The sequence below is a fragment of the Gossypium arboreum genome, chromosome 5 (assembly GCF_025698485.1).
Source record: "Gossypium arboreum isolate Shixiya-1 chromosome 5, ASM2569848v2, whole genome shotgun sequence".
Classification (NCBI taxonomy): domain Eukaryota; kingdom Viridiplantae; phylum Streptophyta; class Magnoliopsida; order Malvales; family Malvaceae; genus Gossypium; species Gossypium arboreum.
The window spans coordinates 2,250,619-2,270,199 of NC_069074.1; the positions used below are offsets into that span (position 1 = coordinate 2,250,619).

The following is a 19,581-nucleotide window of genomic DNA, read 5'->3' on the forward strand; positions in this document are numbered from 1 at the left end:
CAAAGTTGATAAAATATATAAATATTAAAGACTAATGGTACGTTTGTTTCGTGTCAAATATTATACGAAAAATAATTTCTGGAAACTGGACTTATTTTTTGGAAAATCTTATAATTTTTGGGGGTTTGAATTGTAATGACCCGAATTTTACCATTACCAAAAATGTGTATTTTCGGGTCTCCGTTTCTGAAAAATAGATTCAGTAAATATTTATTAAAATATTTACGAAGTAAAATGAGTGGTTAATTAGAGTTTAATTAAGTGAATTTAATTTAATTAAGAGTAATTAAGTAAAAGGACGAAATTGAATAAAGTGTGAAAGTTAAATTATAAATTAAAAGAAAATAAAAAGGACTAAAAGGAAATTATATAAAAAGTATAAATTGAGGCGGTTATCGTGAAGAAAATCTAAGATTTTTTTTATGTTTAGTATATTATTATATTATTATATAATAAAGATACTTTATTATATATATATATTATATTATATTATATTATATTATATTATATTATATATATAAACTAAAGAAGCAAATGAAAGGAAATAGAAACAGAATGAAACGAAACAGAGAGCAGGGGAGAAAAAGAAAGAAAGAAGGGGAGAAAAGGGAAAATTAAGGTTTGAAGCTTTAAGCTTTAATAGGTAAGTCAATCAATCCCTTTTTACTTAATTTTGATGTTTTAGAAGTTTTAGAACAAAGTTTTGATGAAATTAAGTTGATATTTTGATAGTTATTAGATTTCTAGATATTGTCCATGTTAAATAAAATGATGAATTAAGGGCTAAATTGATAGAAATCCAAGTTAAAAATGATACAAGGATTGAATTGTAAAGTGGTTCATAAGTTTTATGCTTTAAGGACTAAATTGAAAGAATTATTAAATTGAGAAAGTGAATGAAATACCCTATTAACTACTCGGGCTGAGTCGGATATATTTGGCATGCCATAGGATCTGGAAGTGTACGGGATTTGCCGGCTTTATCGATCAGGCACTTTATGTGTCGTATTTTAGGCACCTCGTGTGTTGTATCAGGCACCTCGTGTGTCGTTTTAGGCACTTTATGTGTCGTACTCTGATCAGGTACTATGTACCGTTTTAGGCACAATTTGCCGTACTGGTGTGTTTGGGTTGGAATCCGTGTATCCGTCAAAGTCCGGGTTTGTTAATAGGGGTAAATAAGTGAAAGATAAATCGAATAAATTTGATTGATCAAGCTATTGAAATGAAACAAGAAATTGAATTGAGAATTGAAAATTTAGATATGAAATTGAAAATATGAACCAAAGGTTCATGAAATGATTGGAGTTCGAATTGATGATATTTGATGCCACTTGATGAATTGAAATGTGATTTGAGATATATGAATCGTATGTATATCTTGAAAGCTATCGAGGATAGTAAGTTGATATGATATAAATGAAATTGATATTATTGAAATGAATTAAAATGGAATATGATTGATAAGTGTATAGTTGAATATAGTTTAATGATATTGAATTGTGAGTAAATTAAGGAAAGCTATACCGAGTAGTAAGTGAAAGAATGGAGTAAATAATAATGGATTTAGTTAAGAATTGAACAATTATGTTGTTGTGTTTATTATATGATTTGTATAAAATTTATATGGTAAATAGTTGAAATTTATCTATAAATAAATAATTGAATAATTGTAATTGTTATTATGATCTTAAGTATTTGTTATATTATTAATTGTTCGGATTATAGAAATACCACTGAGTATACCATACTCGATTATGCGGTTTGTTTCGTCTTGCAGTTAAGTAAAGATAGTACATTGAATCAGCATCTCAAGATGATCCCGAATTCATTAAGGTAAAGTATGTTGAGTATTGATAGTGGCATGTACCCAGGATGTTTAACGAGAGTCATTTAGGTTGTAGAAGTATTGATGAAATGAGTAAATTATGGTTGGCAACAGTATGTAGTATGAATTTTGAAATTTACAAAAAAATTATAGTGATTCTAAATTAGTCCCGAATTGAATTTACTGTTCATATTGGACCGCAAGGGCCCATTAAAGGGACAACATCTTAAAACTAGGATGTGTGTGAATATTTATTTTAATTAATGACCGGAATTGGACTGTACTGACTGGTAATGTCTCGTAACCCTGTTCCGGTGACGGTATAGGGTTAGGGTTAGGGGACGTTACATGAATAATTCTGAATAAAATAAAAAAAATTCATTTTTAATATTATTATTTTTTATTTAAATTAAATAATAATTATTAATGGTCTAATGCAAATTACTTACATTCACTAACATATTCATATATTTTGATTTAAACATCTACTTCAAATTATCAATTTGAGCCATTACTAAACAATATCATAAATTTTTTGGCCAAAATGAACCATCATAATCATAAATTTTATTAATAAGTAAAAAGACAGAATATATAGAGAACTCAAACAAATGGAATAAAAAGACAGAATAAATTAGTACAATCAATCCCTCCTAATCTAAAAGCATTCATTTCGCTATTGACTATTGACACACCAAGCTATAGTCAACCAAGAAACAAATTTATTCAATGGTCAGGCCAAATTAGGCAGTTTTTAGGTGATTGAAATTTTAAAAGTTTTCCAATTATAGGGGTTGGGCCCTTGCCACCCCTGTAAATGGTTAAGATTTGAACTTCCAAGCAAAACATCAGTCCAATCATCAACACCAACTCTACCATAAAACAACTACATAATCTGATGTTAATGAAAATAACAATGGAGCAACAATGTCTATAAACCTTCCACCTCATGAACCGCTTTAACACATCTACATGCCCACTTTGAACACCTTTAAAAATATCAACAAATCATCTCTTTCAGAAAGTCTCCATATCTCACCATCACTACTCCAATACCATACATTCTGATAAAAGTTCCTTCGTTAGAAAATGCATAAGATGTCACTCGGACACAACAATGCTTTCAAAATCATCAAATTTTCATTTGTAAGTGAGCTAAAATAATACAAGGCTGTGTGAACTAGCTAAAAAAAAAAAAAAACACATAAATAATGCAAATACGAAGGGATGTTGAAAATTTCCCAGAAGCTTGTACGATTGAATGAGAGAAAGAATGGAATGGAATGGAATAAATGAAAAATAAATAAAGAACTCACCTGATTGGAGATGCAAGGAGAGGCGTTTGGCTGAGAGAATGAAGCAGAGAAAGGCATCTGAGAGAAGAAAGAATGGAGATGCAAAACCACAAGTCCATTATATATGTTTTTTCTTTGTGTAAAGAACATTTTACTAGAAAACACGCGAATTTTAAGTACATTTGTAAAATATTTTACCTTCACTAAAAACATCGGATAAAGTGTTACCGGTCTCATGTTTATTACCCATAGAATGGACTTCTATCTGCCGTAAGATTAATTTAATTTTTTAAAACAAAACCACGATCAATCATTGTGAATTTAGATTAGGTGATATAGTTTTTATATATAAATAATTATAAAATATTAATTAATTATGATAATAATTCAAAAGAAAAATTATATATGAAAATAATTCTTTTGTTATAGTGGAAGTTGATATTACCTAACTAACCGGCGGTACCACCCTTTTTTTCCTTAATCATTACTCAAATCATCAAATTTTTTAAAAAGATAATTTTAATGTTATCACTGTATTAAGCGGTTGCGGTATATGTATGTATTTTTTAAAACAAAGTAAAAAAAGAAAAACTATATTCTTAATGGTGCTCTGTTGATTACAACAGTAAATTAAAAAAAAAAAAGTTTCTGTCAAATAAAATAAATTAAAAACAAAAGAAGAAAAGATAATAATTCTTTTATGATGCCTCATAGCCCGGTGGGCACAACTTTAATTTCTTTTAAAGGATGGTAATATGACACCCACTTTCCCAGGCCCATTAACTGTTATAAAGGTCATACCAAAAAGCCCATCCACAATGATAACGACATCAAAGTCACCTACAATTTGTATGAAGCATGCCACTTAGGCTGTTAACTTGTTATCCTTGCATCCAGTTCTAGCAACCAACCATTAGCTACTGCCAGAAAATCCAAGCATCAATCTTGCAAAGCAAAGCGTTTGCTAATGGAGGGTCTGATGCAGGTGCCTTATGATGTTACGGTTAGGTTCATGTTGACCTTCTTGGAGCGCAATTTGTTGCCTGATGCTATTATACGGAGGTTGACTCGGCTTCTCCTGGCTAGTCGTCTTCGTTCTGGTTATAAACCCTCCACTGAACTCCAACTCTCTGATCTCATTCAGTTTGCTCATTGTATGTAACATTTCTTAGATTAAACCTTTTTTTTTCTTGGATTTGATTTGATTTGACTGTCTCCAAACTGACTTGTTTGTTTACTTTGTAGCCCTAAAGGAGATGCCTATAGCTATCAAGACAGACAAGCCTAAAACTCAACATTACGAACTGCCAACCTCTTTCTTCAAGTTGGTTCTTGGGAAGAACTTCAAATACAGGTTCTTTTCCTTCCTTTTTTCCCTCTCTTTTTGTTTGATCTTGTGTACTGCTTTTATTGTTGTTGGGTGAAATTTTTTTTAATGGGATGATGCAGTTGCTGTTACTTTTCTGATGAGTCGAAAACTTTGGAGGATGCTGAGGAAGCAATGTTGGAACTGTACTGTGAGAGATCGCAATTAAAAGATGGCCAAACGGTTCTTGATGTGGGGTGTGGATGGGGTTCACTTTCTCTATACATTGCCCGTAAATACCCCAATTGCAGGGTTACAGGGATTTGCAATTCCACCACTCAGAAAGCTTTTATAGAGGAGCAATACCAGTAAATGCTCCACTTGCTAAATGAAAAGTATTATTACTTCATGTTTATTACTTTTTGACTCTTGAAAACAAATTTATGGTTACCCTTCATAGGGATCGGCAATTGCAAAATGTGGAGATCATTGTTGCGGACATAAGCGCATTTGAAATGGAGGCATCATACGACAGGATATATTCGATTGAAATGTTTGAGGTTCATTGTTTTCGACTTTTCGTACAGTCTGTGCTACTACACAGTTTTAATGTTGGTGATTTGAAATCTTATAATTTCTGCTTTTTAACAGCATATGAAGAACTATCACGATCTTCTCAAGAAGATATCAAAGTGGATGAAAGAGGATAGTCTTCTTTTTGTTCATTATTTCTGCCATAAAGCATTTGCTTACCACTTTGAGGTGTGCAAAATAATCTGATTGTGCCGAGTAATCCTAATTGTTATTGCTAAATGGGTTTATGCAATAGCTAGACGTCATCCCGTTTTCGAGAGTCTATTTTTAAATCCAAGGGATTTTAGCTGAACTGACAATATCTTGTCAATTTATTTTAATCTAGGACATAAATGAAGATGACTGGATAACCAGGTACTTCTTTACAGGAGGTACAATGCCTTCAGCTAATCTGCTTCTATATTTCCAGGTAAAAGGCCTTTTACCTTTTTACATCTCATATATGCTATGAATTCTGAAAATTGAAATCCAATAGCCGTAGATTTTGAAGTCATATTTATGATCTGCATGACCCAACTGATTTTAATGCCTTGTTGTCCATCCTTTGTACGCAGGATGATGTTTCTGTTGTCAACCATTGGCTTGTGAATGGGAAACATTATGCAAAAACTAGGTGAGAGCAGTTGTTTTGTAATACCAATATAAAAAATCATTACAATCTTTCAATAGCTATACTAACTTGTTTAACCACCCTGATTCTTCCTTGAGAAATAGCTATAGTATTTGTTTCCCTGTTAGCAATTTGAAAGTTCTCGGAGAACATTTTTATATTGCAGTGAAGAGTGGCTGAAGAGGATGGACCGAAGCTTGGCTTCCATTAAGCCAATAATGGAGTCCACCTATGGCAAGGATCAGGCTGTGAAATGGACAGTGTATTGGAGAACATTCTTTATTGCTGTTGCGGAACTCTTTGGATACAATAATGGAGAAGAATGGATGGTTGCAGTTTTCCTATTCAAGAAGAAATAAAGCCGTCGTCAATGCTCGTAGTCAATGCTCATTTCCACCAAGAATCAGCTTTGGGCATTAGGGGACTAAAATAAGAGCAACTGTAGAATCGCTGAAAATTTTGCAACTCGTACTGGTCACACACGTCTAGCTACTTGTTCCATTGGAAAGACGAATGCATTTTGTACTTTGGACGAAACCAAACAACTGCATCAAGAAGCGTCAATGCAGAGAATAAATCATAGCAAAAAATTTAAATAATTGATGAAAGTATAACTTCAGTTAGCTACTTCACCTGTTTTGTTTTACACTATTTAGCAACATTCTCAACTGGGTTTCCACTATTATCTTGAAAATGGAACCAACAACGTCATCAGCTTCCAAGGAGACTGGCTATGACTGTTCTCCATCATAGACCCAGGGAAATTCATACAGAAGTTGCAAGGAAGGCTATCAGGGATTAACAGGCTCAAGTTCATCAGCAATAACTTGTCTGGTTCCCTTCTCATATCTCAGCTACTCTAATGTAGCTTGGATGGCCATACTTAATAGGCTTCCTTCTCTAATGACCTCCTTTTCTTTTCTACTCTGAAACAGATTATTGATTCCTATAACTTTTTCTTTTTCTTTTCTGAAAGGAGGGCAGCTAAAATCTATTCGGAAATTTTTTGTAGGGGTAGAAATGAAATTTTAATTTTAATAGTTTAAATCTTTATAATTTTTAAGATTAAATTAAGTTTTTATAATTTTAGTAGGGTTAAAGTGTAATTTTACTTTTACTAAATTAAAATTTTAAAAATTTCTAAAGGCCCTGCAAAATTCACATGATAATAAATACTTGAATAGGAAACTAACTTGGTATTACATTATAAGTAATGCTTAATCATGAGGTGTGTTGTGGTGTTTTCAATTGAAATAAGCTTTATCATCAATTAGCCACTTATGTTTGTTAGGCTTTAATTGAAAACACAACTGGCTAACAAAAGAACCATACAACTAAAAGCTTATTCGTCTTCTACTTCTGAGACTCAAACCAATCTATCTAAAGAAATGTACAAACATCTGCCTTTTGACAAAGGCATGTTTGACCTATTTTAACTCAAGACGAAAACCAGCGCATGCTTACCTTTGAGTACAGAGGATCCTTTGGGTCTAAGTTTAGAAAATCGCCATGAAAAACTTCAATATATACAACCAATTAAGAGTAACATACCACAACAAAAATTCTCATACAAGTGAGGATAATGACAACAACATATGCGAGGAGATGACTGAAATGAAAACCTATGCATAAGATTTTATTTTTGGGATTCGGCCAGCACCCATCAATATTCATTATATAACCAAAATGAATCTGCATGGGCAGGGGCAAAGCCAGAACAATCTTTTAAGGGGCTGAATGAAATTTTAAATTTTTATAGTTTATATTTTATAATTTTAAAGGATTAAATTAAATTTTTATAATTTTAGGGGGGCAAAATATAATTTTAGTTTTACAAATTTAAATTTTTTTAAAAATTTTAAGAACTTAAATAACAATTTTATATTTTAGAGAGGTTGGGGCCTATGCCAGCCCCTTTAGATTCGCAATTGTGCATGTGTATAAAATATTTAAAAAATTATAAATATAAAATGACTCAATATACAAGTAACAACATAAAAATAATAAATTAATAAATTGACAAGTTTTTCTAGCAAGAACACTTGGTAAACAAGCAATGTGTGATGATCATTAACTCACCTCCCATCCTAATTCAAGATTAAGAGCCACTGCCACCATAGAACTCGCTTTCCCCTGTATGATTGCAAATTTGAGTCAAACAAAAAAACTAAAAGAAATTGAGAAATTGCTATTAGTGCATGGTCACAATATTCCAACCGTAGACAACTATATTCGTAGCGACTAATCCAAAAATCAATTTAGTGCACCGAAATTGAATTATAAAATTTTAAAATGTCAAAATATAATTTTATTATTTATTAATTTATAATTTCATTATTTTTGTAGAGATTAAACATAATTTTTTTCACTTTAAGAGAGCCAAAGTGTAATATTAGCATATATTAACTTAAAATTTTATTATTAATAAAAATATTAAATTACATAATTTTTATTTTATAGAGTCCAAAACTTCTACGTGCCCTTTTAAATTCACCCCTATTTACTAGTCAGTTATTCATGAATTATTAAAGACTTAATTGCATAAACATATTTACCTTCGTTACATTTGATAAGATAATAATCCTTAAAATATATAAATAGCATAATTGCAAACAAATTAAATATAAATTTAAATTAGTTTAAAAATAAATTCACGAATAAATTTATTTTATACTTATTCAAACTAAAAATAAAAACAATTATTTAAATATATTTTGCTTTAAACAATTATTATATTCTATTATTAAATCAATTTTCGAGGCAATATTCGAACTAATAATTTTAAATACATTTTATTATATTCTTATAAGAAATACATACAATATTTAAATATATATATATGAACATGCATGTACAATTTTTTTATCTCTTCCTTTTATTTTTGTTTCTCTCTTTTCAGTTTAATTTGCATGTCTTTGTACTATTTCAAGCTTTTGAAATTTGGTTTTTTTTGAAATTTGGTTTTTTACTTTAATTTTAAGAAATTAATCTCTATTAATTTAAAATTAAAATCTAAGTAATAATATTTTATTAGACTACTATTGATTTTGAATAAGCGGTATTTTAATAGTCAAAGGCTTGATTTAAAATTAAACAAATTCAAAGTTAATAGAAGTCAAATAACAATGTTGTCAATTAAACATTATCTTTTAAGAGTTAATTGCATCATACACCTTTAAAATATAACCTTCATTCTAAATTGGTCGCCAAACTTTAAAACATTTTAATTACATCCCTAAACTATCAAAGTTTTACATATGAAGTCCTTCCATTGCTAAAATCAATATTCTAACCATCAAATTAGATGTTAAATGTTATGTGACATTGTTTTAAATAGAAAAAGTTAAATGAAAAATGAATATCATTGGAATGGAAAAAACTTGAATTTGGGCTTTTCGAAGCTTTTACAAATACTTATAGCTCACACTTTTTTTTTTTAGTTTTTAACTTTTAAAAGTTACGTGATAACACTTTTCTTTAAAATTTTCGTTTTAAATTATGTTATATAAGATTTAGCATGTTATTTAATAGTTTTAATAATTAAAGGACTTGATTGATATAACATTATTAACTTGGGGATGTAATTAGAATGTTTTGAAATTTGGAGGCCCATTTAAAATGAAGGTTATAGTTTAGGAATATATGGTGTAACTAACTCCCTTTAAAAAAAAATAAAACAGTAACTATATTCCTAAAATTAGAAACTAAGTAAAGGGATTAAGTTAGAAAGTACAGCAAACGACATCTAATTAGACCATGTTTCTCTCATTCTTCCCCGGTCCCCCAATCCCCCCTAAAAAACACCTGCTAAGGTGACATCATTTAGAGGCCATACTTGTAGAAAATTACTTCAGCAAAGTTACTCTATATTACATCAAACGTTCAAAATAATTCATGATTCTCCACCAAGGTTTAGCTTTAGCATATGCTGCAATAAGTACCACTCAGTATTAGTGGATCTTAAAACATCTGCAATACATTGAGTAATTAAAGAATTAACTAGTAACAGAATAACACACTTAGATCAAAATCATGCCACAACAAGTTACCACCAGTACAGCAAATCAAACAGAAACCCAAGTTTATCACTTATACATCCTTAATAATAGGAAGATTTGAAAACAAATCAAACCCCAAAGTGAAACGTAAACCAAAAAGAAGAAGAAGAGCTATGTTAAAGCTTCATATTGTTGCAAAATACTTTTAGTAAGTAGTCAAAATAAAATCTGTAATAAGCGAGGGTTTCCACAATGTGGACCCAAACATGTAACGTTATTGGAAAAGTAAAATTTATTCATCCAAAAAATAACAAAGTTTAGCTGAAAACAACAACTTCACGGGTTACTTTACGTTAACAAACAAAATTTTATCTTAAACCCCACCCCTAGCTAATTCAGTAGAGACATTACAAACAAATATGCTGCCAAAATTTTCTACTACAACCACTCTTGATATTTTTGAGTCTAATAAAAAGATGTTTTAAGTCCCTTAAAAATTGGAGAAAAATATTTTAGTAAAATTATTTTTTGACTTTTAGAAAAAAAAATATTTTTAAGCCATTTGAAAACTGAAAAATAATAATTTAAACCCCTTTTATTTTTAGGCTTTGAATAGTCACATCTCGAGACAATCCCCAAAATTAGACCTGACCACAACATGTAGATGGATGCATTAATTTAATTCCAATATATTCTAATAATGGTTGAGTTGAGTGTAGGGTTTTCCCGCTACCATGTCCTGCAGTTATCATGCATCATATTCATTTTACAAGCTTGTACAATGCAGCCCCATAAATGTTTGATAAATGGTTTCTTCCTGTCCACAGATTACAAACCAGCTCTACCCTTTGAAGAGGAGACCCTAACAACTACCGTTAGACTCCACAGTTACGTGATGGGATGAAGTGTTATCGGCCTTGTGTTTATTGCCAATAGAATAGAATTTTTAAATTCGAATGGATTTTTTTAAGATAAGAAAGTGTCTATTTTTCTCGGATATTCTTTTTTCTTATCAAAGTTTAATGTTTTCTAGAAAGTATAAATCATCTTACTATAATTTTTTTAAATTATTCTATATAAAATTAAATATTTCTTTTAATATGTAAAAAGAATAACTAATACTATGCTAAAAATTTCATAAATATCATTATAATTTCAAAATTAAATTAAAAAACTTGACATTAATCCTATTTCTTAAAATTGAACTCATCAATGATAGAATCTTTTGAAAATTCTTGAGCTATCAAGTAAGTTAAAAGAAAATCATCATCCATTCTTTTGCGAAGCATTACCTTCACAATTTTTATGTCTAAAAATGCTCATTCGGTTGTTACAGTAGACACGAGAAGAGTTATCATAAATTCTTTTCTTTTTCTCTCGGCAGTGTTGACATCTTACCGGAGAAAGATAATTCCTTAACAATACATATAAATAAAAATATAAAAATTTACTAATATGTATGAATATGAGTCAAATCAATTAATTCTATAATTTAACTTTAAAATTTATATGGGAACTCTAAAATATATAATAATTTATATATAAAATTCAAAAATATAAAAATGGGAGCAACCGCCCTGACGCACCCCCTATGTTACCACAAAAATCAAACGAAAGAGCTCGTAACATTGATGATGCACATGCCAATCACCTAGAGTAAGCATAGACAAGTCTACTAAGGTTGGCAGTTCTAGCAGCCAAACATTACTCTCAGAAAATCCAAGCACTTCATAGTCTCGGCAGAAAGGAACGGAAAGTTGAAGTATCAATCTAGCAAAGTAAAGCGTTTGCTAATGGAGGGTCTGATGCAAGTGCCTTATGATGTTACGGTTAGGTTCATGTTGACTTTGAAATTTTGAGAAATTTGAGAAATTTTTACACCTTAAGCCTTTGAAATTTTATAATATTTTTCTTCTTTTTTACAGCATATGAAGAACTATCAGGATCTTCTCAAGAAGATATCAAAGTGGATGAAACAGGATAGTCTTCTTTTTGTTCATCATTTCTGTCATAAAGCATTTGCTTACCACTTTTGAGACTTGCGAAATAAACTGATTGTGCTGAGTAACCCTAATTGTTATTTCTAATATGGGTTTATGCAATAACTAGACGTCATCCCGTTTTCAAGAATCTATTTTAAATCGAAGGGATCTTAGCTGAACTGACAATATCTTGTCAAATTCTTTTAATCTAAGACATAAATGAAGATGACTGGATAACCAGGTACTTCTTTACAGGAGGTAGAATGCCTTCAGCTAATCTGCTTCTCTATTTCCAGGTAAAAAGCCTTTTTACATCTCATATATGCTATGAATTCTGAAAATTGAAATTCAATAGCCGTAGATTTTGATGTCATATTTATGATCTGCATGACCCAACTGATTTTAATGCCTTGTTGTCCATCCTTTGTACGCAGGATGATGTTTCTGTTGTAAACCATTGGCTTATGAATGGGAAACATTATGCAGAAACTAGGTGAGAGCAGTTGTTTTGTAATACCAATATTAAAGACCATTACAGTCTGTCAATAGCTATACTAACTTGTTTAACCACCCTGACTCTTCCCTGAGAAATAGCTATAGTATTTGTTTCCCTGTTAGCAATTTGAAAGTTCAGAGAGTACATTTTTATATTGCAGTGAAGAGTGGCTGAAGAGGATGGACCGAAGCTTGGCTTCCATTAAGCCAATAATGGAGTCCACCTATGGCAAGGATCAGGCTGTGAAATGGACAGTGTATTGGAGAACATTCTTTATTGCTGTTGCGGAACTCTTTGGATACAATAATGGAGAAGAATGGATGGTTGCAGTTTTCCTATTCAAGAAGAAAAAAAGCCATCATCAATTCTCATTTCCACCAATAATCAGCTTGGGGCATTAGGGAACTAAAATAAGAGCAACTGTAGAATCGTTGAATATTTTATGCAACTCCTCCTCCATTGGAAAGACGAATGCATTTTGTATTTTGGACGAAATCAAACAACTGCATCAAGAACCATCAATGTAGAAAATAAATCACGATAGACCCAAGGAACTCCATACAGAAGTTGCAATGAAGGCAGGCTATCAGGGATTAACAGGCTAAAAACTCAATGGTAAGTACTTGTTTGGTTTTCCTTCTCATATCTCAGGCACTCTAATGTGGCTTGGAGGGTCATACTTGATAGGCTTCCTATTACATTTTTAGTTGCAAAGCTTAGGTATTCTAGTGATTAACAGAAACTGCTTGTAACGTTATGATGATATGGAGCCGAGAAATCATTCTTGAAAACCAGCCTTCTGCTTTCCTCTGATGAACTCTTTTCCATTTCTACTCTGAAACAGATTATTGATGTCTTTATATTTTGACAACTATATACTAGTTTTTCTGTAGGTTCATTGGCATCTTGTCCTTCTTTCTTAGCTGCGATTTGCCTTTTTCTTCACTGTTAAAAATTGATGCTTTGTCATTACTATTATTTTCCATTGCTTTCTTTCCTTCTCCAAGTAAAAGCAGGAGTGAATTACGAAGCTCACATTACCTTCTCCACTAGACTCACATCAATCAGTAATGGAAGAAATGGAACAAATAATCAAGTAAAAATGAGAAGAAAAACATTCAAACCAGTGTTTATTTGTATTATAATGGAATGAAAGTAAGGCAACGTAGATAAACATTAACATCAATATTTCTACATGTACCATGCACTATGAGAAAAGAAGCACCTTGCATGGTTAAAAATGATCACTTCCAAAACCATATGCATTGGCCGGCTTATTGTGCTACAAAAACTAGAAACATCTCGTCAAAAGCAATCATCAACTCATTCATACAATGAAAAGATAAAGAAAAACTCTAGAATCTTCCAAATTTGACAAACTTTTTATAAGCACCATAGGTTGAAATAATACAAACAAATACCTCTCTGAGTGATTTCTTTTTAACTCGGAGGCTCAATGAATACAAATTTCCCACAATGTCAGTAGGCATGGAATTGACATAATCTCCTATTTTCCTACGGCACAGCTAAGATTTACAATACAATAGCCAGAACCTCGCATGGTTTGCATCAAGACTCTTGAAACAATGGAGAGGTGCTAGAATGGTGCATGTTCTGTACTACATAAGAGACTGATACTGTAATACAAAAGCCTCCTCTCCCTTGAGAAACAAATGGGAAAAACTATATCGAAGCATATAAGAATATGCCATATAACAAGATTGAAGACCACACGATGGTTCAAAGATCATCAGGTCTTACTCTTGAACTTCCTTTGAGCTTTGAGATCCACCACAATTACTGTGATGTTGTCCTTGCTTCCTTTTTGAAGTGCTCGGTTTGAAAGGTATTCTGCTGCAGATTGAGAAGCTGGATCGATCGTCTCGCCCCTTTCAGGAGTCAGTGTAGTACCGTTCTTTTTGTGCCATTGAAGTATTCGTCTCCGAGCTAGGTCACATGCTTCTTCATTTGACATTACATCCCATAGACCATCACTGGCCAAAATGAGGCATTCATCTTCTTTCGCTCTAGGAACAAACACTACTTCTGGATCCGGAATGATCCACGGCTTCAAATATCTATCACCTGAAACAACAAGAATCACCATCATCATTTCTTCTTTTTAATTATTCTGTCCAGTCAAATCATTTATAATTAATTGTAACATGCATCAATCCAGTATACTTAAGAAAAGGCCCATATCAACATGGGAAACACCTGCAATCAGGTGCGTTATAAGTTTGTCATTTGACAAGAGGAGCTTAATAGAAGCTTATATTATATTATCCTGCATGGACTTTATAAAAGAAACACCTAAGAAACTATCCTCAGAAATAGCCAAGTGATGCTTACTTCTTGAGAAAAATGACACTAATAGCAATTTGAAGTTAATTTCAAGTTAAATCATATAAGATTGATGCCAAATTATAATTTAAAAGATATCATACTTCCAAGGTTTAATACTCAAAATGAAACTTCTAAATCAGTTAGGACACATTGTTTCATCCTGCCAACTTTAATCAAGAGAAAAACAAAAGCACGGATATTTATAACTTATTTGATTATAAAACAACCATACCTCGTACATTTTGAACAGTTTATGCACCAAAAAAAAAGACTTAAGATGCATATATGCCAGAGGAAGCAAGAGTAAAAATTTCAAGAAAAACAGCAATAGATTTCGATTTACTACTCTGTCACCCGATTAAGACACTGCAATGATTAGTTTACACAAAACTAAGACAAATTCATCTAATTCTGAAGTTCCTCCACCCTTCTCTCTTATTCTAAATTATGGTTTGAAAAGAAAAAATAAAAGCATATGAAAAACATAAAACGGTAAGCAAAGAGTTCAAATCATTATAACTGAAAGACATACCAATGGACCTTGACATTGCAAGAACACCAAAAACTCTATGACCATTCCATTGGATAACCTTGCCTCCAGCGGCTTCAATCCTTTCATATTCATCTTCTCGATTTGGCTATATAAACAGAATAAAAGTTAAATGGGTATAAATTACTAACAGTAAGAAATACAAGAGGATATAAAGGCACAATTTGCAGCCTCTTACTTTATGGTCCACAGACAAAGCCATGGGCTGTTTCCCACGACAAAGAACAGCTCTTGAGTCTCCACAGTTTGCTACAACAATATGAGATGAACAAATAAGGGCAACAACAGCAGTGGAACCAACTGTTTCAGGAGCAACAGGTTCCTGATCAGCTTTTCCCACAATCTCAGCATCAACTTTAACAAAACAATTTGTGAATGCCTTTTTCCATAGCTCTTGGCAACCATCTGTCATGTTTGCATTACTCTGGCATTCCTTAATGGACTCTATTTCCTCAGCCAAGGCAGAGTGAATACGCCCACGACAGTAGTTTGCAACCTGTACAATGGCGAAGACCAGGAAACAAAATTACTCCCAGGACATCTCATGCATGATCTAATGGAAAAATACAAATCAAACAGTCAAACTAACCTGTGAACCTCCATGACCATCATAGACACCAAAGAAATGAGCGGTCTGATGAACAAAGTCCTTGCTAAGGCCATCAACTACCCGATCACCAATTAAGAACTGAATTGGAACCTTTAAAAACCGAGGCACAGTAGCAACGGCATCCTCCATCTCAGGTCTCCTTCCGCATATAGAGGTAACTCCCCAAAGAGGCACATATTCAACCTCAAACACACTGCGTCCAACCGGAGCTGTTGTATTCGGTTCCTTTTCAAGAGCCAATTGAAGAACCACTGCAGATGGCTTCTGTTCAGACCCATCTCCAATCTCTTCCTCAAGATTTACTGCCACAGCAAGGGGATCACTTGCAAATACTGTTTCAACATTTGATTCCACAAACTTGGTGGCTTTTGCAATAATATCAACACTGCAAATGCTTTTCTCATTGTCCATGGTACTTGGTGTTCCTACCTCAGAAGTAGCATCAAAACCCAAAAAATCCTCTCCGCAAAGGCTACTAGTTTCACTGGCAACCGATAATGAACAAGAGCTATCAAGATCGAAAACCCGATCACCTTCCAGTGAGAAAGAATCCTCCTCCCCGCTGTCTCGGTCCATAACGTCATTACTAGAAATCCAACCATCTTTACTGTCAGATATCATATCCATGGAGGCAGTAGCTCTTTCTCCCTTGATTTCTCCTGTCAGTGGCAGCTCTACACTACTTTCTTCAGTCTCCATACCAGCATAGTTACAATCCACATCTCCAGCAGTATCTAAATGGTTAGTAGCCTTGGTTTCAGAATCAGTTAAAACAGGAGCAGGACTTGCCGTAAGCTTAAGTCTTGTAATGTCCATACGGGTAGCAAAGGTAGAGTTTTCACACACTGAGTTACCAAATCTAAATGGCACTGCGACCGTCAAAGACATCTCCTCCATCAAAATCCCTATATTGGCAGTACAAAAAGTTACCCTCCAACCCTTCAAACATCACACAACCTGTCATTTTTCAACGAAACTATGACCTTCTGATGAAATAAAGAACAACAACGGAATGTGAATGGTGGGTTTTAAGAGGCCATTTCCCATGCCTTCATCAACTAAAAGGTGTCCAAAAAAGAAGGATACAAGTTCAGGTGTTGCAACTTGTTGGCGAGCAAAAACGGTAATGAAAGGGATATGGGTTAGTCAGATCTGGTCAACTGCAAGTGGATCCAAACTTCCATTTGTGGAAATTATTACCCAAAAATAGTAACTTTAGACTTTGATTATGCTTTTTTTCCAACTTTTTCTTCTCTGGAGCTTTCTTTAATCTTTATCTCCCTTCATCAACTAAACACAGAAAGAACCAGAAAAACAACTTAATATCCAAAGTCCACATAAACCATATATTTATAATAATTTAAAAAAAAAAATAAAAGAAACTTTAAGAGAACCACAAATACATCAAAATTAAAACCAAACCCTTATCCTCAAACACAAAAAGAAAGACTAGGAGAGAGAGAGAGGAAAAAAAATAAAAAGGGTCATGAGAAAGAACTCAAAGAAAGGTGATATCCCCCCCCCCCCCAAAAGAATCACAGGAAAACTCTACATAGTACTTTTTTCTTTCAAATATCAATTAAAGAGTTCCCTGGATCTGAGGCAACCTTCTCAACCTCATGTAGTTTTGGACCTTTGGTTTCCCCACCAGTTACCGCTCAGTCCCTCCCCCTCATCCTCCTCCCTCTCTCTGTCAAATAATTTGGTACAATTATAATAAAAAATGAAAATAAATGTAGAAACTTTAACCAAAAGAGAAAGAATGACTACTACCTAAATTTGTCAACTGTAGTTAAGTCTTCTATTTCCCTCTCTTTATAGTTGTTTCAAGCAAGGACCATTTAACATCTGGGAGATGAGACATTGAAAAAGAGAAAAAAATCAAGTGAGAAAGAAAATCAAAGATATGGATTTGTCAAAAGAAAAAAGATATGGACTTAGCTTACCATTAAAAGAAATTAAAAGAAATAAATGGTGGACAGCTCAAGTGGTCATTAAGGATTCAAAAAAGACTTCTTTTTTTACTTCACTAAAAGGGAAAAAAAGAAAAGAACTTTTATATTCTTTTATCTTTTATCTTTTATTTATACTTGCAATATCAATATTCTGGGGTATTTAGAGAATTGAAGGAGCCAAAGAAAAGGTACTGAAGAAGAAAAGGAGAAGTGAAAAATTTAATAGAAGAAACTGCATTGGTAAAATGAAAGAGACAGAGAGAGGAAAATTAAAATAAAAGAAAAAAGAGATGACAAATGTCAAATCTTGAAAAGCATATTAAAGCATCTCCACCCATCCCATGGCTCATGCTCTCTTTCTTTTGTCCTTCTTATTTTAATTTTTTAATTTTATTTTTTATCCTCCAATCATACAAGTTTCTTTTTCTAAATTCTATCTTAATTAATTTTTAATAAATACGAAGAAAACAAATAGTCCTACTGTTAGATTTTTGCTAGGCTTTCTGCTTATCAGCATCTGGCATCTTTTATTCATTGTTTTTCTTGGCCATCTTTTTTCAGTGTTGATTGTATTCTTGAGAACTTGTTTGATTTTATCAACCTCAATTATTGGCATGACAGGTTTCTTTTAATTAAGAATTACTAGGACTTTTACTGGTTTATCTTTGTTTTTTACTTCATTAGTTTATCATCCAAAAGCAGTGGACACCTAGTGAAGAAAATGTTGGTCTTTACACCTATTTTTTAATTCTACTTTTATGGATTAATAAATTACTATAGATATAGAATTTCTGAAATGAAATTTATTAAAATATAATATCTTAATGGTGATTTTTAAATTAATTTTTTAATGGTAGCCGTGGTCTAAAAATTGAAGATCAAAATGATATCAACTAAAATATTGAATACAAATATTTTACTCTACCAATAGTTGAACCGATAGCTTTTTCCTATAATTAATCTGTTAATTATATTAAAATTTAGGTTTGGTGCATGAGTATGACAGTAAGTCAAAATCAACCAAAATTTACCTGCCTCAAGTGAAAAGTATAATCCTTGGCAACCTCTCAAAGAATGACAACATATCTATCTCACCTAATCAATTTATTTATATGTTAATCATAGCTGATTCATTGGGTCAAACTTGACCTTTTAATTAGCCTATTTGGTTTGGTTGTATTTTAGGTAAGGGCCAGCTTTGAACTCCTTTTTTTTTTTTTTTTCACCTTAGCTATCACTAAAAAGAACAAACCTTCAAATTTCGTTTTCTAGTTTCCTTGTTAGGACGACAACTGCTACTACTTTCTAAGTCAATGGCAATGGACTTTTTCTTCAAGGCACGAAACCTTTGGTTTTTCCATGGTTTCAGGATTAAGATTTTTTAAGCCGATTTGCTGTTAGTCTTTTGGGTCATCATTTCCTTGGACCAAACCACAATATTCAATCCTAAAGGGCCCGATTCAGACCATCCTAGATTCTTAGTTTTAGACCTAAGAAATACTGTTTTAGATTGAAGGAAAGGTTGATAATCCCTGTCACCTAACAGAAAAACTAAGAATGTTAGAATTCTAAAGTGCCACCATGAATACATGTCTGTCAGATGATTTGAAGGAAAAAAAAAAAAAAACACCTAGCAGATTGTAGTCTTCAAGTTGGTTGATCGTATTTTTACATGTTATAATCATGTTTAAGATTATATAGATTTTATAAATATTAGCATGCTAATAATTCTAATATGAAATAGTCATTTTTAAAAATTATTTTCTGTAGTTGTGCAGTATTGGCAATTATGAGGTCAACCCACTTCAGCAAAATTCAGGTGGTGTTTCCCATGATGGAGGAGCACTTAATAGTTTGTATCAGTGGCCAAAGAAAGAAACAGGGAAGAATTGCTTAAAACTGTTCACTGATATAACATTTGCAATAGTGGGCAAACTTGAAAATAAAAAAGGCAGTCATGCAATAAAAATAGTTGGGGGAGTACTTCAATGGACAAGTTACTGAGATGAAA

The 19,581-nt window shown here is 32.3% G+C and overlaps 3 protein-coding genes and 1 long non-coding RNA gene across 8 annotated transcripts; 2 read left to right on the plus strand and 2 right to left on the minus strand.

The window, feature by feature from the left end:
• Window positions 1-2,423: 2,423 nt before the first annotated feature.
• Window positions 2,424-3,284, minus strand: LOC128292924 (uncharacterized). Its single transcript, XR_008282913.1, has 2 exons — window positions 3,145-3,284; window positions 2,424-2,892 (listed from the first exon to the last, which is right to left on the minus strand). It is a non-coding gene; the product is annotated as an uncharacterized LOC128292924 (long non-coding RNA).
• A 669-nt stretch (window positions 3,285-3,953) lies between these two features.
• LOC108480461 ((S)-coclaurine N-methyltransferase-like) lies at window positions 3,954-6,232 on the plus strand. Its single transcript, XM_017783478.2, has 8 exons — window positions 3,954-4,277; window positions 4,369-4,477; window positions 4,573-4,797; window positions 4,890-4,989; window positions 5,081-5,191; window positions 5,349-5,432; window positions 5,578-5,636; window positions 5,800-6,232. The coding sequence occupies exons 1-8, from the start codon at window positions 4,091-4,093 to the stop codon at window positions 5,990-5,992; spliced, it is 1,068 nt and encodes a 355-aa protein (XP_017638967.1). The 5' UTR covers window positions 3,954-4,090; the 3' UTR covers window positions 5,993-6,232.
• A 4,969-nt stretch (window positions 6,233-11,201) lies between these two features.
• Window positions 11,202-12,900, plus strand: LOC108480506 ((S)-coclaurine N-methyltransferase-like). Its single transcript, XM_017783532.2, has 4 exons — window positions 11,202-11,460; window positions 11,557-11,909; window positions 12,048-12,106; window positions 12,270-12,900. The coding sequence occupies exons 2-4, from the start codon at window positions 11,877-11,879 to the stop codon at window positions 12,508-12,510; spliced, it is 333 nt and encodes a 110-aa protein (XP_017639021.1). The 5' UTR covers window positions 11,202-11,460; window positions 11,557-11,876; the 3' UTR covers window positions 12,511-12,900.
• Window positions 12,901-13,470: 570 nt separating this feature from the next.
• Window positions 13,471-17,928, minus strand: LOC108480380 (protein phosphatase 2C 53-like). Of its 5 annotated transcripts, XM_017783364.2 has the most exons (7): window positions 17,562-17,928; window positions 17,389-17,463; window positions 17,223-17,305; window positions 15,595-16,905; window positions 15,184-15,501; window positions 14,988-15,093; window positions 13,471-14,194 (listed from the first exon to the last, which is right to left on the minus strand). In XM_017783364.2, exons 4-7 carry the CDS (start codon window positions 16,510-16,512, stop codon window positions 13,860-13,862), a joined length of 1,677 nt encoding a protein of 558 aa, XP_017638853.1. In that variant the 5' UTR covers window positions 16,513-16,905; window positions 17,223-17,305; window positions 17,389-17,463; window positions 17,562-17,928; the 3' UTR covers window positions 13,471-13,859. The 5 variants fall into 5 exon arrangements, with proteins under 5 accessions (XP_017638853.1, XP_017638861.1, XP_052885031.1 ...); XM_017783372.2 differs by lacking the exon at window positions 17,223-17,305; XM_053029071.1 differs by having other exon boundaries at window positions 15,595-17,305.
• Window positions 17,929-19,581: the final 1,653 nt, after the last annotated feature.

Bases quoted from the DNA above. Each gene is read 5' to 3' on its own strand.
- LOC108480506 (XM_017783532.2), top strand. From the start codon at position 11,877: ATGCCTTCAGCTAATCTGCTTCTCTATTTCCAG. The intron at 11,910-12,047 runs GTAAAAAGCCTT...CTTTGTACGCAG, and splicing joins ATCTGCTTCTCTATTTCCAG to GATGATGTTTCTGTTGTAAA. The intron at 12,107-12,269 runs GTGAGAGCAGTT...TTTATATTGCAG, and splicing joins AAACATTATGCAGAAACTAG to TGAAGAGTGGCTGAAGAGGA.
- LOC108480380 (XM_017783372.2), bottom strand. From the start codon at position 16,512: ATGGAGGAGATGTCTTTGACGGTCGCAGTGCCATTTAGATTTGGTAAC. The intron at 15,502-15,594 runs GTTAGTTTGACT...GCCATTGTACAG, and splicing joins ATGGTCATGGAGGTTCACAG to GTTGCAAACTACTGTCGTGG. The intron at 15,094-15,183 runs GTAAGAGGCTGC...CTGTTTATATAG, and splicing joins CTTTGTCTGTGGACCATAAA to CCAAATCGAGAAGATGAATA.
- LOC108480461 (XM_017783478.2), top strand. From the start codon at position 4,091: ATGGAGGGTCTGATGCAGGTGCCTTATGATGTTACGGTTAGGTTCATG. The intron at 4,990-5,080 runs GTTCATTGTTTT...GCTTTTTAACAG, and splicing joins ATTCGATTGAAATGTTTGAG to CATATGAAGAACTATCACGA. The intron at 5,192-5,348 runs GTGTGCAAAATA...ATTTTAATCTAG, and splicing joins CATTTGCTTACCACTTTGAG to GACATAAATGAAGATGACTG.